This window comes from Alosa pseudoharengus, unplaced genomic scaffold (assembly GCF_046254945.1).
Source record: "Alosa pseudoharengus isolate Yale_2024_CS ecotype anadromous, Long Island Sound unplaced genomic scaffold, YU_APseudo_1.1 YU_APseudo_1.1_scf_9, whole genome shotgun sequence".
Lineage (NCBI taxonomy): Eukaryota > Metazoa > Chordata > Actinopteri > Clupeiformes > Clupeidae > Alosa > Alosa pseudoharengus.
In genome coordinates this window covers 37762665-37780597 of record NW_027468881.1, presented here as the reverse complement: position 1 = coordinate 37780597, position 17933 = coordinate 37762665, and the positions used below count along the sequence as shown (strand labels likewise).

General features: G+C 41.9%; 1 protein-coding gene across 1 annotated transcript; it reads left to right on the top strand.

Annotated features, from left to right (window-relative positions):
- The first annotated feature begins 3913 nt into the window (after window positions 1-3913).
- On the top strand, window positions 3914-17101 carry znf217 (zinc finger protein 217). The gene is made up of 6 exons (XM_076276974.1): window positions 3914-4067; window positions 7370-9057; window positions 9922-10038; window positions 10248-11585; window positions 12502-12628; window positions 14205-17101. Exons 2-5 carry the CDS (start codon window positions 7719-7721, stop codon window positions 12615-12617), a joined length of 2910 nt encoding a protein of 969 aa, XP_076133089.1. The 5' UTR covers window positions 3914-4067; window positions 7370-7718; the 3' UTR covers window positions 12618-12628; window positions 14205-17101.
- Window positions 17102-17933: the final 832 nt, after the last annotated feature.

Sequence of the window (17933 nt, the reverse complement as noted above, 5' to 3'; positions counted from 1 at the left end):
CATTCCTTTTGTAACAGCATGTCCCCAGTCTCATCCAGTGGGATTTATGCACATCCACAAAATGTAGTGTCAGATGATGAATGTTTCCCATAGCTTTTGTAATGTTGTGTATTTCATGTCGGGGGTTCACTTAACTTTAAAGCTCACATGACCTCACAATCTATATTATATTTAAATCACTGTAAAGCCGGTGTTTATAAACCGAATCAGTAGCTCCAATTTCAACAGTGACTTCATCTTATTTGTGTGTGTGTGTGTGTGTGTGTGTGTGTTGTGTGTGTGTGTGTGTGTGTGTGTGTGTGTGTGTGTGTGTGTGTGTGTGTGTGTGTGTGTGTGTGTGTGTGTGTGTGTGTGTGTGTGTGTGTGTGTGTGTGTGTGTGTGTGTGTGTGTGTGTGTGTGTGTGTGTGTGTGTGTGTGTGTGTGCATGCATATGCATTAGGGCCAAAGGCATAGGGGGTGGAAGGCCTGCTGTCAGAACTGATGTGTGTTGGAAGCCCTTGGGAAGGGAGCTGGAGTTTAGGGGAGGCCAGAGAGAAGAGTGTGTGTGTGTGTGTGTAGGGGGGGGGGGATTATGCTTCCACAACAAGAGTGATACTGCTGTGATGTGAAGGGGGTTTAGGATGTCCTTGCTTACATACATATACACAACCTAAAATTAGATGTTTGTGCTCTAGAAGCCTAATTAATGTCCATTTCCATAGAGAACAACAGTAGAGCAATGAATAGTGAACATTATGCTAACATAAAAACATATTGCACAGATGAACAGATCACATTTATATACTGTGTAATATATTTGTCAGCATGCAAAGCAAATATTTGAATTATTATTAAATTATTATTATTTATTATTATTATTATTATTATTATTAGATTTGAATTAATCTAATCAATTATCAATCAGTCCATAACCTGCATCATCTCCTAGATTTAAGAATGTCTTGGTCATCAGAAACATGAATGCCACACATGATATGGACAAAGGTGTATTTGTGTTTCCATACAGCCAATTGCATTTCATGGCAAAGTGTAATGAGCTGCTCATTGTCTCTCACTGATTTGACAGTCAAATGGTCTGGTAATTTGACAACCACAAATGACGCTTAACTAGTACAATTTTGTTTATTAAGGTCAGTCTGCAGCCTAAGCTATTCAGGAGCCAAAACCACTGAATAATAAAAATGCAAACAATACTATACTCCCATCTCCAGTTTTCAGGCATTCACATGTACTTCAACTCAGAGTGAAAATTCCAGCATTCATTCATAAGCTCCTCAATGACAAACAAAGTTGTTTTCTTTTTGATAAAGCAGCAGCTGTTGTTGGCCTGTTGCTTTATCACAGGCTGGGTCCAGCCTCCTCAGAGGTAGCCTAATAATGGCAGACCAAATCAGCAGTGGCTTGCCTGTCCTTTGTCATAACAGAACAATAGGAGAAGAGTGGGAGGCCTCTAAAAGTCACATGCCCTGCTTTGATTCACAATATGCCTGAGTGCAGCAAGCAAATTTAACAATAGTAAGATATGGGGCCAGGTCATCTTTTTTTATAAGATTGTAACTGGAGTTTCACCTCAGTCATCAACAGACACGTATAGCATTTATGTTTTCACTTTAATCATCAAAGGGCCTGCCTAATTGTTTAACAAGTACATTTTGCCAACTTTGATTTTGTCTGAAGAATTTAAGAGCCATTTTCAGAGACTAAGTAAAGCTATAGGCTACTTCTTATGTATATGTGTGTCCATGTGTCAGTTTTGATTCCAACACTATTGATTCCAACACTATTGCTTCACATTTTCAGAACATGTGACGTCAGAGTATGGACAAAATTGTAAATTAATTATCTGGAGGACTGAAGAGAAAATGCACTAGAGAAAGAGTTCTTATTGCCTTTATCCTGCCATCACCAAAGTGCATTGTCGCAGCAGACGGAGCCTGTATGGCTGGGGTCCAGTCCACTTCTGAGGCTGGCAGGGCAGAGGCCTGCTCACTGTAGTCTGTGCTGGTTTGTTCACTCTCTCACTGCAGGCAGCTGGGTGGACAAACGGAGAGTCCTCTCTCTGGAGACCAACTCAGTTTGAGATATCCCTTTCAGGCGTCATTCATAATAAACTATGAATGCAGGCAAAATGAGAGGCCATGGTCTAACGGAGATTTAAAAAGGCAATTGTAGTTATTAATATATAGGCCTATACTGTATCTTCTTGCGTAGCATTATGTTGACATGCCTTCTCTTGTCTAAGGCTATACTCTATGAAAATGTCTTAACTTTTAACTTCCATGATCTAGAGTCTCAAATCCAAAATCTACTTTATGGAAAGTACACTGTTTCTCTAATGTTAAAAAACACACCGTGATAATGACTCGTTACATGAGACACTGAAAATGCACATTTACAAACACTGTTCCTTTACTTAAGTTTTGTTTTAGTGCTAGTTTCATTTATGCAGGAGAACTGTCATTACACTACAATATTCTACCAAAAAGGATAAATCAATAAAATGTTACAAGAGCATCGGTCTTTAACCATGCAGCAAGAATGGCTATGTTATCACCTGAGTTGTTTAACAGAGGCTATATAAGTAAAAAAACATTTTGAAACAGAAGAACTAGAGGGATTTCCTTCTCAGGATATCCTCCAAAAGATGTAGTGTGATGAAACCTTTTCGGTTAGCATGACTAAGGACATAAAGCACAACATTTCATCTTTTTTTCCTTCATCTTTTTTATGACCAATGAACAGTTGTTTCCTACAGCTACAGGCCAGTAGACACCCTACATGTGAAGGACAAAATAAAAGTTTCCAGGGATTGTCTGAAGAAACACAAAGCTGTGTTGTAAGAGTTGGGTGTGGGTGTTAGTGTGGGGGAAGGGCGCAGGCAGGGTGCTATATTGACATGCATGATAAAAGAGGAAAGGTGCTCCACTGAGTTTTGCTTTTTTGAATGGTATCAACAAATGGATAGTTGGCATAGACCAGGCCATCAAAGATTCATCATTGGCCCATAGACATATTCTAAACATTCTTCAAATATTTCCAAGAATAAATACAATGTCAGGCTTTGGTCACAGTAGGGTAGAAAATGATTTATTTTACGATGAATATAGGCCTACATGATATTCAAGTAGGCTATAGTGGTGCTTGATAAATAGTCTATGCCTTGCCTGTTTCAACTCTGGCAGTAGACCAATTAAAGAAAAGGCAGCTCAACTGTTAAACTGGCTAGGAGAGGCTTGATCGCTAAAATTAATGCATTGCAGAAGACCATTGGTCGGTGTGAAGACGGCTCTCCCCTCCCCCAGCTCTCCAACTTAAACAGAGAGCTGCAGAAGGTATGTCATTCTCTCCAATGTAGGCATCCAGTCAGTTGATCTGAAATTCATAGGATGATAAGAGACAAACAAGAGAAATAATGAACTTGTTAGTTTCCACGTTCTTTACCCTGCAAAGCTGTAAAGAATCTGCCAACATGCAATGACATGTCTTGTTACAGGCTATCATGTCGTAGTAGGCCTACATCGGAAATTGAAGTCTGAACAGTAGCCTAGGCATTGATCCCACATGCCACTGAAACAAAGGGAGGGATTATTAAAATACCGGTATAGGCCTAATATAAAAAAAAATCTCTCTTGCCCTTTTTGGGACAGTCTGGTAAAGTAGCCTAGGCTAGACTATAGACTTAATTTTAGCACCACTGAGGCTATTTGATGAAATCATCATAGCACTGCAAGACAAACCGTTTATCTAGTGCATTGATTAAGGTCATTGCCATTTAGGCCTACATCATCAGACTTCTCAAAAAGTTGATTTAGAAGTGCCCATCCCCACGTGACTAGGCTACTGTTGCGTCGTGAACGCGCAAAGATATACTGAATGAGCGCGCTCAGTGCAACAGCTGCATAGTGTGAGATTTGCAAACATTGAATGCAAGCAATCTGGCTGGCTAACAATTGGCTAACTTAGCTAACCAGAACATTACAGCGGACATGATAAAGTTAAGGTTACTTATTAAGTGACTACTAGATTGCTGTCAATCCCGTTACTTTCATAAATACGATGGTTTCGGGTAAGTTTCCCCATTTTGTTAGATACACTATTTTTTTTATCGTTAACGTGTGTCTTACTTACAGAGTTGCTTAATTCACTGTAAATTAGTACTGTTGTTCGTTATGTATAATTTCAATTATATGAAATGTCTTCATTAATCTTGTTAATATCAACTTGAATGGAAACTGATGTGGAACTTTATAGCTCTTCTGTTCTGTTCTGCACTCAAAGCAGGAACTGTTTGTTGAATGCCCTTTTCAGGCACCTACCTAATGGCTTAGCCAAAGATAGTAGATAGGCTTAGCTCGCTATTCTAACGTTACCGGCCTCAAAACAACAGAAAAGTTTGCTATGGAAGTGCTTAAACGTGTAACGTTATTGTACAATAAGAATGAGCTTGAGCCGTTGCAGACCAACATTAACTTATTGTAATTGATAGAACGAACGAGCCTGTTTTCTCTTGGAAGTCAGCCTCATCCAGCTGAATACGTTAACGTTATTGGGCAAGTGTAACGTTAGCTAAAAAGAAACTCTTGACTGTATCCCTGGAAGAAAGAAAGACAGGTATACTGGTAAACCTATTGGTCCTGTTGGTGTAGGCTACTCTATTTTATGAAATATAATTCTAAATCAAATTATTGTCTTAGTTTTATTAGAATAGTTAATTCATCGTCTTAAATGTATATGATTAATACCAGGTGCCTTAATTGTATTAAGTAATTACGTTGCCAACTATGCTAGGATAGGTAGCTAACCTAATAACCGATGAATTAGAACAGTGCTTCTCATCATGTTCTAAAAGTGGTTCTCTGGTAGACCACATGCCAGAATTCCGCTTTAGCAGATACTGCAGCGCGTTGTCTTAAAAACAAGCAAGCAATAATGACCGGTTGGGTACTGTGGCACTAAATGGCAAAAACAAATAAAGTGAAATAATTTCGTCTATGGACGGGGGGTTTCACCTCTTGTATAGTATAGCTACTACTGATGCCAAACCAAAGTCCTTGACTGACTTTGTTGAAGGTGGTAGGCTATTTGTCTTGTAACGTTCACCATGTTTACATTACAGTTTATTCAGCGTAGATTTATATATAATTAAGAACGTTACAGTCCAATGTCAACGTGTTGGGTAGGTTATGTAGAATAGCCGGTGAAGAAGTGGACGAGTAACGTTTTTTTTTTGTCTTCCAAACACGTCTCACGCACGTGTCAGGAAGTGAATTCATAGTAGTGTGTTCTACCTATTAGGGAGACGAATGATCAGGTAGCCTGCCCTACACATAAGAAATCGTATTTTATGTTTTACCTTTAGCATATGTCTCAGGAATAATAGGCTATATGTTAAATGCAAAATCATCACAGAAGTTTCTAGGAGATCATGCTGTGGATGAGTTGTTATTTTGACTTTGACGCCCAGCATTATGATTTCATAATATGCTAACAAAACTTAAAGTTAACGTCACTACTGTCCTGTTGCATGGAAAGTGTAAGTTCTCATAAACGTGCTATCTTGAAAAAAACCATCGATTCACGGGAAACGAAGCTCTTCCGAACTTGTGTATACAGTTGAAACCAGAAGTTTACAAGGACACCATAAATAAATGTTATTCCTCAAAAAAAAAAAAAAAAAAAAAAAAACAGGGGCCATACGTATACATACCCCTATGTTAAATTCCCATAGAGTCAGGCACATTTTTATTTTTAAAGGCCAGTTATTTCATGCATCCAGGATCCTGATAAAGTTCCCTTGGCCTTTGGAATTAAAATAGCCCCACATCATCACATACCCGTCACCATATCTCACAATTGGCATGGGGTACTTTTCATAAGATCATCTCTCAATGCAAATCAAACCAGCTATTCGGCTAACTAAAAAAAAAAAAAAAAAAATGCCTATATCTAGGTATGGTGAAGGGTATGTGATGTGGGGCTTTTTTAATTCCAAAGGCCAAGGGAACTTTTATCAGGATGCAAAAACTGGCCTTTAAAAATACAAATTTGCCTGCCTCTATGGGAATTTAACATAGGGGTATGTATACTTATGGCCCCTGTTATTTTTAGGAAGAACATTTATTTATTTACAATACATTATTCATTCACAAAGAAAATTGGTGTCCTTAAAGGTTGGGGTTTTTCTTCATTTTGTTAATTAAGGCATTAAGATCAATTTCCAAAAGATGATTTTACCTTCCTCTTTTTATTCAATTTAGCATGTGTATGTACAGGGTATGTAAACTTCTGGTTTCAACTGTATGTAGCGAAATGTCTTTGTTTGCAGATTTCTTGTTAACGTCAATAATGTCATGCGTATTGGCCTAGCATACTTGATTTTATTCTTTGTCTTTAAGTTTATAACACACTGTGTTATCCATGCTTTAGTGAGAGCATCTGCTTTGGGAATAAATTAAAGCAGAAGTGTAGAAGTACTTTGGTATGTTATTATCTTTCTAACTTTCCGGATATATTACAAAATAATGCATTTTAAAATAACCACCTAACACATGCACTCATTCTGAACTATTTCGGAAGTTCAGTATTTGCAGAGCTCAATTTGACTTGCTGATCTCTTATTCACAGAGCTGTCTGTCTGTATGTTGCTTAAGTGGAACTACTGAGGGATACATTTTAAGCCACACTGCAGGGGTATTTTGGTGTCTGGGTGAAAGCAAATTCATAACAACAAGAAATTGGCTCATTTACCAAGACACGTCAGTCTCCCCTAGACATGCTTTAAAGAATGTCGTTAGTCCAGCTCCACCTTGCCCATAGCTTCAGCCAGATGTTTATTTCATGTTTTAAAAATGTTTCTGCATGATAATATGTTTTAAAGTATTCAGTTATTACCAGATAGTATTTGCGGTAAGCCTGTATGCAGTAAGCAGTATTTGTTAATATACCCACCTTTTTGTTTTGGTTAGGCTACACCTTTAACCTGCCTGCATGGCATGCACCTTGGAGGTGATCTTTGATGGCACACTCATGGCTGAGAAATTAGTGAATTTGGTGCTGGCTTCTTCATTTCAGTGAAATTTCATTTAGCTCTCAGTTGATTTCTCAGTTTGATTTCCTGAAAGTTCTCCACTTAAAACAATGAGAAAGTGAAACTTGAACTACGTTCTCTTTACCTGCTACTGTGTAAATTGTATGGTTTCTTCTCTGAAAGCATGGAAAGGATCCCTACACAGTAGAGAAATGTGTTTGTGGGTTATGCATACATGTATCAGTCTCTGATGTAGGCACTTTTTGTTATATGTTTGCCTTCCTTTTCATCAACGTGGCTTTTTTCCATGTATTCACCACAGCATATCTGTGTGTCTTCAGGCTAGTGCGGAAACATAACACCGGGGAGAAACATCAAGTAATCAGAAGATCTTCAGTGCTGACACACTTGCCCTTCTTCACATCAAGTGGAATTGCTTCAGCTTTTCACATTTACAACATCATGGCTAGCTTCTATGCTCCAAGTTCCCTGGCAGCAGTTAAACTGACTTTCTGACATGGCTGTTAACTGAAGTGGACAAAAGTATTTATCGTCCATCCAAAATCTGCCTACTTTGACCATACTTGGCCACTGGAAGGCCTTGATAGTACTGTTTCAGTCAAGTAGGGGTGAAGAGGCATTCAGGCAAGCTGCCGTACATCTGGAGTCTGACTTGTGAGCTGCAGAAAGATGCCTACTCACCCACTAATCCCATTTATGGAGAGTCCTGACGGACTAGGACAGGACTTTCTCAGCAGCAGCAGTGCCAGTATGCCTGGTGCCGGCTCCAGCATGACACCCCATGCCAGTCTTGCACAGAAAAATGATGTCCAGCCAGTAGGCGCCACCCTATCAGTGGACTGTATGTTTTGTGAACAAAGCTTTCAGCAGCAGGAAGACTTGGGACCACATGTATTGTCCGAGCACCCTACCACACTGTTTGGCCCAGCTGTTTTACGGGTGGAGGCAGAGTTCCGAACCCCTGGCGAACGGCCACGTCCCAGACTAGAAAATGTCAGCGGCCCAGTTGATCTCGAGGAGGCGCCACCTAGCTGTGTAGTGTGTGGACAGGAAGTGGTAGATGCAGCTGACCTGGAGATTCATATGAAGCGCCATAAGGACTCCTACTGCTACTGTTGTTCAATATGTGGCCGTCGCTTCAAGGAGCCCTGGTTCCTCAAGAACCATATGCGTGCACATGGCAGTAAGGCTCGTGGCCGAACCCTCCAAGACCCAGAGGGTCCAGTCACTATCAATGGGGTTGTGCAGGACCAACCCCTGCCCAGTGGGATGTCAAGCTACCGGTTGTGCATGATCTGTGGATTTTTCTTTGCTGACGTGAAGGCACTTACTGAACATAGCCGAGCACATTGCCACAAGTTAGAGTCTGGTGAAGAAGGGGAGGAAGGGCCGTGTGAACAGCGTCCAGAAGATGGCGAAAAGACCCCTACCTGCCAAGATGCATTCCTGAGGCTGTTCCAGCTGCAGCCAGCAGCTCAGACCTTAGAGCAACAGAGGGCCAGCCGTGGAATTGCCCTCAACCCTGTCAACACCTACCAGGCCTGGCAGCTGGCCACCAAGGGGAAAATTATGACAGGAGTCAACGTGGCTAAAGAGCTCAGCCCGGACTCCATATCCGACAATGAGGATTCCTGCTCGGACAAGGAGGAGCTCGGCCGAATATGGGGCTCTGGACAAGGTGGGAGAGAGGAGAGAGTTGGGAAGGATGGCCCTCACGGTCACCTCAAACCCAGCGGAGCCGAGACGCCTTCTCCAGAGCCAGACCAGAGAAGCCTGAGGAAAGACAAGCCCACACACTGCCAGGAGTGCGGAAAGACTTTCCGCACGTACCACCAGCTGGTGTTGCACTCTCGCATCCACAAGAGAGAGCGGGTCGGAGCCGAGAGCCCCACGCCTTCGTTGGATGGGAAGGCCTATAGCACTGGCTCAGCTGACAGCACAGGACTGGACAGAACGGAGGAGTATGCAGAAGATGGGTGTGAGGACGGCAATCCAGAGCTCCTTTCAGGTAAGCTGGTGGCAATCCAGAGCATGCTCTCCTTTCAGGTAAGCTGGTGGCAATCCAGAGCATGCTCTCCTTTCAGGTAAGCTGGTGGCAATCCAGAGCATGCTCTCCTTTCAGGTAAGCTGGTGGCAATCCAGAGCATGCTCTCCTTTCAGGTAAGCTGGTGGCTTTACAAACCCTTGTTGCTGAAGCCATCCAAAATCAACAGGTTAGGTTAGCCATCTTATGTCTTTCATGGAAATTATATCCACAGTAGAACGTGTTAAGAAAACTGCATGCACTGTATTATTTATATATAAACATATGCATCACTCACTACACATGTAATATGTTTACACACATATTACAGTATTTTCCTTTGAAACAAGCTACTAAAGATATGCCCCTATTATGATTTTATACCAGAAGTGCTGCCTGTATTTATACACCCTGACCTTAGATCTGATTGAGGTTTTGCAACATGAATGGGTGTGCCAAATCAAAAGCAACCCAAACCTGTAGATCTTGATCAACTGTGACCTTCCAGCACACCTGACTACAAAACAGTAGCTAAGCAGAGACAAGTCTGACAGCCTCCTCTGCGAAAGAGTGTCTTCTTGTTGGCTACTTGTATTAAAGCATCACTTAACAGGGATGTCAGGAAATAGTTCATCTAGAGAAAAGCTAGTTTAAATTTGACCAAAATGTCCAAGGCCTTTTGACAGGTCTACGGGTTCACTAGTTAACAATCTCTAATATAGAATATTAGTTTTCAAGTTCCTCTTCAAATGCTCTTTGGGAGAGTAGATTTGCCACAGCACAGCATTTGAAAGAAATGAGCTCCTCATAGTTTTGCAAATGTCATAATTTCCCTTTCCTCAATATTAGATAAAAAAGACGAGAAGTTGAAGCTGAAGATTCTTGCACCGTCACGTACATGCACGTATTGCAGCAAGACCTTTCGCTCCAACTATTACCTCAATATTCATCTCAGGACACATACAGGTGAGTGCAAATATATCACTTACATGTAATTCAGTTAATGCATTCTAAGTCTGCAATTAAAGTAGAATGTGTATTAAATGTATACCTGTCTAATTTTTAAACTTGTGACTTGTGAATGATTGTACATTTGTGTTGATACAATTATTGACAGCAAAAAAACTCACAATTTAAGAATTCAATTGTTAAGCCCCATTTTTTCCACACCTCAGGTGAGAAGCCATATAAATGCGAGTACTGTGATTATGCAGCGGCACAGAAGACCTCCCTGAGGTACCATCTCGACCGCCGCCACAGAGACAAGCCTTACACTGAGATCCCAAACATCCCTGTGTCCTCCACTACCTCCACACCCTTTACCAAGGAGAAGGAGCCCTCCTACAAGTCCTTCTCTCCTAGGGTTCCCAGCGCTGTGGATGCTAAGCCTGACACCAGGGATGGCCTGTGTCAACGAAGCACCATGGCCAGCTGCAGCTCAGTGCCACAAGCAAAGGCCGAGCCAGCAGATAGGGGGTCAAAGGTCATCACAGCCTTGAAGTCTGGAGACAAAGATGAGGAACCCCTGAAGGCTGAAGGTGGTGAGGAGTGGGGATCCCCTCTGGACTTGTCTGTGAAAGTGTCTGTGTCGGTAGCGTCTGCCTCTGACCTTTGCAGCCAGCTGCCCACCAACACCTGCCTGTCCTGCCCCTTCAGCTCCCTCTACCCGGAGGTCCTTCTGATGCACCGGAAGCTGGTCCACAAAGAGAAGCTGGAGCAGAGCAAGCGGCACGCGGGCAGAGGCACTGGCACTGCCCTAAAACTGAAACGTCACACAGGATGCCCCCCGGCTCTTGAGGGAAGAGATGTGAGCCCTCTGACCACCGTGGACCGCAAGCACCCTCGGAGGACCTCGTCTCCTCCACCCCTTCCAGCTCAGCCTCCAAAAGCTGTTGGGAAGAGCCAGCCCTTTCTTAACAAAGCCTTTCATTCTCTGCCTAAATGCTCCTCTCTTAAAAAGCCAGAACTGGACAGACAAGGCACCCGGTTGATCGTTCCGCATCCCAGCCATGTGTCCGGTAAACTGGATCTGGGGCCCGCTGAATCATCCTCTGTGGCTGGCAATAAACAAGTTGCGATGCTACTGGATCGGGACAGAGGTGCGAGTCAAAGGGGAAGTGCACTCTCTTCGGTTCAAGGCAGTGTGGTGTGGCCTTCTGACGCAGTGCGCCTCTGCCTGTCCAGCAGGTTTGCACGGCTTCCACAGAGAGACTATGACGAGCCCGTCACCAAGCGGCTTAAGCAGTGTGACTCTGCGTTCGATCTGCCTGGAGCCAGACGGCCACTAGAGGAGCACTCTCATCACCTGCCCCCAGATCTGGGCAGGGTCAGCGTGCTGCCACAGGGCAACGTAGCCTCCGCCGCTGGCCAAGGAAACAAAATGGCCCCCTCTGTGGGCACAGCAACTCGAGACTCGGACTGGAGCGTGATCAGCCTGCTACGCTCCTACAGCCCCAGTGACCTGGCCTCAGTGTATCGTAGCAGCCCCAGCCCTGCTAACCCACACGGCACAGGTACAGGTCTGCGCATCACACACGTTATACAGTCATTTCCTGTGTATTAGCCACACTGTGTATAAGCTGCAAGACTGTGTTTTATGCAAGTTAAAGAAACAAAACCATATTAATACCATATTTACTGCCCCTGTGTATTGTATGGGAAATTACGGTACTAAAGATATATGTTTAATTGATCAGTTTTCAAACAGTTTTTACCTGAATAGAGCTGTTGCTTTTGCAACCTCATAAACTGGCACATGTTTTTGTACTAGGGTTAGTAGCTCTGTAAACAGTTGTTTTCATTACAAAGTGTTTCAGGTAAACACAAAAGGCATTTGAATAAAGACTGACTAGTTAAACGTAGTGTAACACAGCTCTGCTCTGTGAGCTTTGCCTGAAGGACCATGAGGTCTCAGTTTGAGCATGAGCACAAGAAAGTAGTGGGCTAACATTTAAAAATCGCAATATCCTTAAATTGTGCATTGTTGTTTCTTGAACTTAAAAATCAAGTAATAATAACATTTGTTAATGATGGCATTAAAGGTAATCTAAGCGATATTGGCTTCTGTTGACGTTCAAAAAAGACAGAGCTAGCTCCCCCCTCTCTCTTCCCCCCCCCCCCCCCCCCCCCCCCCCCCCCCATGCAACTGAAACTCTCCTGAATGTGAACACCATTTTTAGAGCCTGGGATGTCTACAGAGACTGTTTTTTTTACAGTGTATTCAGGGGACAGGCAGATTGTGAGGAGATGTTTGCTGTATGTGACAAAAATTGGTTGTAAATAATTATTTAGCATGATTTTTTTTTTTCCATCATCAATTATTGCTGCCTACAGCACAGCACTCACACCCATAGGAACAACTGTAAAAGGGAAAAACCTGTCTTCTGTACAGTCAAGTCTGCTACTAACTATTGCTTCTGTTGTTTATAGTGGGCAGATCCTTGCTGTACCCTCGGTACTCTGGTAGCTTGCTGCAGAGGCCAGAGCCTCCCCAGGCAGGCCGACAGGAGCCCAAACACAGCCGACCCTCAGAGAAGACCTCTTAGCACTCATCACGGTGAGTTAGCAGTACATACAATGTACACTACTCTGTCATAGCGTACCAACTGGACATGGTTGTCTTTTTTTGTGTGATTAATTTATAGTGTTACAAGAGGTGCTCTAAGCGATGACACGCGGTTTCTAAGCTAAAACATTTGTTGTCACATACAGCAAACCTCTCACAATCCACTAGCTGCATGTCCCCTGAATACACTGTAAACAAACGGTCTCTGTAGACAGCCCAGGCTCCAAAATCGGCAACAAAAACAGCCTGGTGCAGCCTGGACCATGAAACATAACATGAAACTTTTCCAGCCATTCACTGACAAGATGTGCGTTCAGGAGAGTTTCAGTTGCACAGGAGGTATGGGGAGGGAGGAGCGAGATAGAAGACACAAAGACACAGAAGTGACAGTACCCAACATCGCTTAGAGAACCTTTAAGTATTTTGGATTCCCAACCTGCAATGTTAAAGCAGCACTATGCAAGTTTTTTACCTTAATACAACAGCTTCGAAGCCAAAATGATGGTGAACAAACCTGTAATAGAGGAATCGTTCACCTGGCATAGCCATAGACCATAGTTGGTTAGTGGAAAACCAGCCTTGAAACACTTAGGTCTCATCCACCAGGATCTTCTTGCGAGAATCGTGAAACATTACCTGGTTAGTAGATATAGCTCTTTGGAGATAGTCTTTGCCTGTTACTTCTCCTTCGGCTCCAAAACAAAAGTGCATGCACCGTGTATAGCAGGAAAGACTTAAGTCGTGAGAAGTATTTACAACGACAAGGTAAAATATAAGTATTTTGCAACTCATAAAATGCCAGGAAATGGTGAATCAGTGTTTTCCAAAGCCCAAGATTATGGGCCCGGGTTCGGCAGTGATCTAGGCAGCCGGAAGCTACGTCAAATTGAGGACTCTGAAATGGGCAATACCTCTCCTTTAAAGTGAAATTGAATAAACCAATCACATGCAACCACTGCATTCTGATCTACAGTACCCTCTAGAATTATTGACACCTTTGGTAAAGTGGACTAAAAACAGGTATAAAAATAATCTTTTGGTGATTTATTGTAATCTCACAATAAAAACAATGAGTACAAATCCAAACTTAAAGGGAAGCAAATTTAAAAATATCATAAGAAAAATCTCATAAAGAATAAATAGAAGCATTTTCCTATATATATTCAACTTATTTAAGCTAATCAGAGTGTCTGAACTTTTAGAAGTAGTTCATGACTTTATTTTTTCACTATGGTATGAATTCAAAATTTTTCAACATGGAAAAGACAAAAGAATACACTAAATTTAAGACAAAAGAATACACTAAATTTAAATAAAAAGATTGTGGCATTTGTAAGTCAGGGAATGGCTATACAACTAGGTACTTTGTCATGGTTACAGATTTTGACAGATTTCGCAAAGTTTGAGGGAACCTTTTTGGGCATAGAAGAGAACAAACAAGCATTTATATTTATGCTGAGTAGCCGATGTATTAGAGATTGCATTGTACAATTTCATAAGCCTTATTTAGAGGACACTAAGAGGCTGTCCTTCAAAAAACCTGAAAAGTCTTTTGCTCTCTTTTCAGGTCTGTAGTGTTCAAAGCATTCTCCTACTTCAGATGCAACTGGATGGAAGGTTTGGACCTCCACTAACAAGCTGTGACCCTTTTTGTGTGCTCATATATCTCACTACATGAGATGTGTTGGACTCTTGTAGTTCTGTGATTGTGGTTGTGAGTGGATAAACATTGTATGACTGAGAGATTGGTTTATTGGTGTGGTTGGAAGCTGAAACTTTCTCAATCTATCCTCACTGCTACTTATTTGTTTTGGAGTATAGTTTATAAACAGCAGAAAGTGGGCACCTCTTTTGAAGCCCTTACACCATGTACTTTAATGTTGTTCATCTTCCCAAGATGGCCATATTCAGAGAATGGTCCAGCCATCTAAAAAAATGAACATCATTCATGATAGATGCCAAATCTCTTGATTATCTTGTTACCAATGAAGCTTTTGGTGCACAGTCTGTTGTAATAATGTTTAATGAATGAACGCGTATTATTCTATTCAGTTAGATGGCTATGTAGGTTTGAGGTGAGGTTTAACAGAATTTAAAGGTATGGAATGGAAGAGAACAAAATATCCATTTCAAATATACATCTAAGTCAACTCTTGTTCAATGCATAATAATGTTCTTACTCTGAAACCGATTGAAACGTGTGCGTGTGCGTGTGCGTGTGCGTGTGCGTGTGTGTGTGTGTGTGTGTGCGTGCGTGCGTGCGTGCGTGCACGCACGTGTGTGGTACATGGTCAGCTGAGGAGAAAATTTGATTGATGTTTGTCTTGTGCACACTCCATTTGTCAAAAACCCCACAACAGTTTCTTTTTGCTCTGCTCTGGATAAGAGAAGTATAAAAACCTGTAGCTGTCGCGAGTGAGCTCAAGCTTGAGCTCTGACTCCATCAGCACTTCTGGGGGATCCTGTGTAGGTGTTGGTTCACCACAAGCACTGTGACTACTACTACTGGGACCCAGGTTGGCTGTTGGCAACAGCCCTGGTTTTTCAGGCCTGTGATCAACTTTATTTGCATTTTATTTAAAGTCAATGTGTTACACATCAGAATGATTGTGATATGGTGTTGTCATTTTTTGTTTGTATATTTATTTTCAACACGTGGTGTTTTTTATTTGTCTACATGGTCCAATCTCAGTGAATGTATGCTTGCTATTGTCTACATGGTCCAATCTCAGTGAATGTATGCTTGCTATTGTCTACATGGGCCAATCTCAGTGAATGTATGCTTGCTATTGTCTGTATGCTTATTTCAAGTTCTGCCGTGTCATGTCTTAGAACATTGATGGACTAATGCCTATCCCAGTCTTCTTACAGCCTGATTTATACTTGAAACCAGTGTGCATCAATTTGAGAAGGGTATTTCTGTTGTTTTTTTACTTCTGTTGATGGATTCTCATTGTAATGCTGGCCAACAACCAAGATGGTGTGGTACAGATAAAGGAGCCTGGCATAGACATGCTCTGATTAGACTCACTACTGAGGTACCGACTGATGACATGCCACAGGTACTGTTTACTGGATAGGGGGGTCTGCAGTTTGACCCTGTGCTGCTTGGACATTGTGTTTTGTCTTTAAAAGGTCATTGCCTGGACTGTTGTTAACTTTTGATAACTTTTGTTTTAACCACCACTTTCACATCTTTCCACCTTCAGTCCTGGTAAAGAATGCATAGTATTATTTAGATTGTCTTGGCACTTTCATTAGGCGATTGTGTGGGTGTCCCCCCTCCCCCCCCCCTCTGCTATATGTGGTGGTGTCCGCAGAGTGACACCAAATAGTATTTTGGCCAGCTCTGAAATTCTTGTAACTCTTATGTGAATTTAGAGGGAAAGGGCAGTAATGAATATCCCATTTCAAAAAATGGGATTTTGTAGATTTCTTCACTTTGGATCAGATAGATTGTGTTGTGTTTAAATGGCTAGAGTTTTGTGTGATGGGTAATGTCTGGAATGGGTTTGGCCAGTGTGTCTGCACTGTCAGTATTATGCACTGATGGAATTTGAATACATTTTTGTCTTGGGGACCACTTGAGTATTGTTTCATTGTTCCTGTGACATTCTGTCATCTTCTGTAAACCTTGTATATGTTTAAGCAGCTGTGGTTGTATTAGTTTTTGTAAATATTCCTTCAGTTTTGATACATTTTCTTAGGAGTATCTCCAGCGTGTCATCTATGTGCACGTGTTCTACTGCACAAGGGATCAGGATCCACACAGATATCGGAGTGGTTGGTGTGGAGGAGGACATTTCAGATATTGGTGTCAAAATGTCAAGTCATATCAATTAAAATCATAGAAGCTGTATTGATTTAAAGTTTAAATGTTTGTCAGCCTTAAGACCAGTCTATCATGTCAACTTTTGCCAATGAGTAATGAAATTGATTTGGTCTACAATTCCTTCTATTAAGAAAAAAAAAATGACCACGTGGTGATAATGGTGTGAGTAAGATGACGTTGGAAATAAATATGAAGACTTGACCAAGTGGCTGCATTATTTAGAGATGACTGTGATGACGCAAGGTCTGCTCCAGGGGGCAGTGCTGGCACATTTTTTCCCAACTGTCCCCATGCAACATTGACAGGAGTGCATAGCCAGAGTTGAACTCTGTCATAAAGCATGATCGTGTATCACTTCTATTGACTGGTATAGATGCATACACACATCCAGAATGTCTTATCTATTCATTTTTTTTACCATGAACTACCATTTTCTTGTGTACTTGTGTAAGTTTAAATCCACATGTGGTAATGTTATCTTTTTAGTACCAGGATGGCACCATTCTAGAGAAATGCTCCCACATTTGCCCTGTGGGTGACATACTGGCATCTGGGCATACCACAGTTCACGTGACCCTACACTGAGAGGAGACTGGCAGAGCACATCATAATGGTGCATTCTGTCAACTGTAAATTGCATGGGGCAGTCTCCACATTAAAAAACACACCCCCAACTCTTGCCTGCTTTCTTTTTTAGTGTAGCACATCTGTTTTGTGTCTCCTCCCCAGGGCCTGTGCAGCGTAATCTATTGCATTAGCTCACATTAGTGCATATTGCCCATGGGCCTCCATAATCACACAACGCAAAATGAGCATTTCACTTAGCATCACCCTCACAGGCACACACACACACAAGCGTGCAGACGCCTGGCACTGAGGGAAGGGACCCAGACCCAGCTGGACGTCACACACCCTCTGTTGTCACGGCTCCCAGTCAGGGACAATGCCCTTGAATTCTTTCAGCTTTCAGAACCCACTCAAGGATTTACTGTCAGACGTTTGACTTTAATGAGGCAGGATCTTCCCTCTGCTTGATGAGTTCTGCTGTGTGTTGCTGTGCAGTTGTAGAGCTGCCATTGATGCATATTAGCAGTTTGTTTAATTTTATGTCATCAGATGCTATATCATTAATTAAACTATCATGCATGGTGCTTAAAATAGGAATGGGCTTGTGCCCCACCACCCCAAAATTGTCACAAATTGCATCATGGAGTACATCAGTTTCTATGTCACGTGTGTGTGTTTGTGTGTGTGTATATATATATATATATATATATATATATATATATATATATATACACACTATAGATATACATACCTATATATATGACACATTACACACACATGTGGAACTATTTGTAAACGAAATATGAGTTGATACACGAGTTGCTACATGTTTGGTACGACAGTGTAATGGCTTGTGGTCTGTTCTGTGGTTCCTGCTGCCTGTGGCCTTTGTGGGCA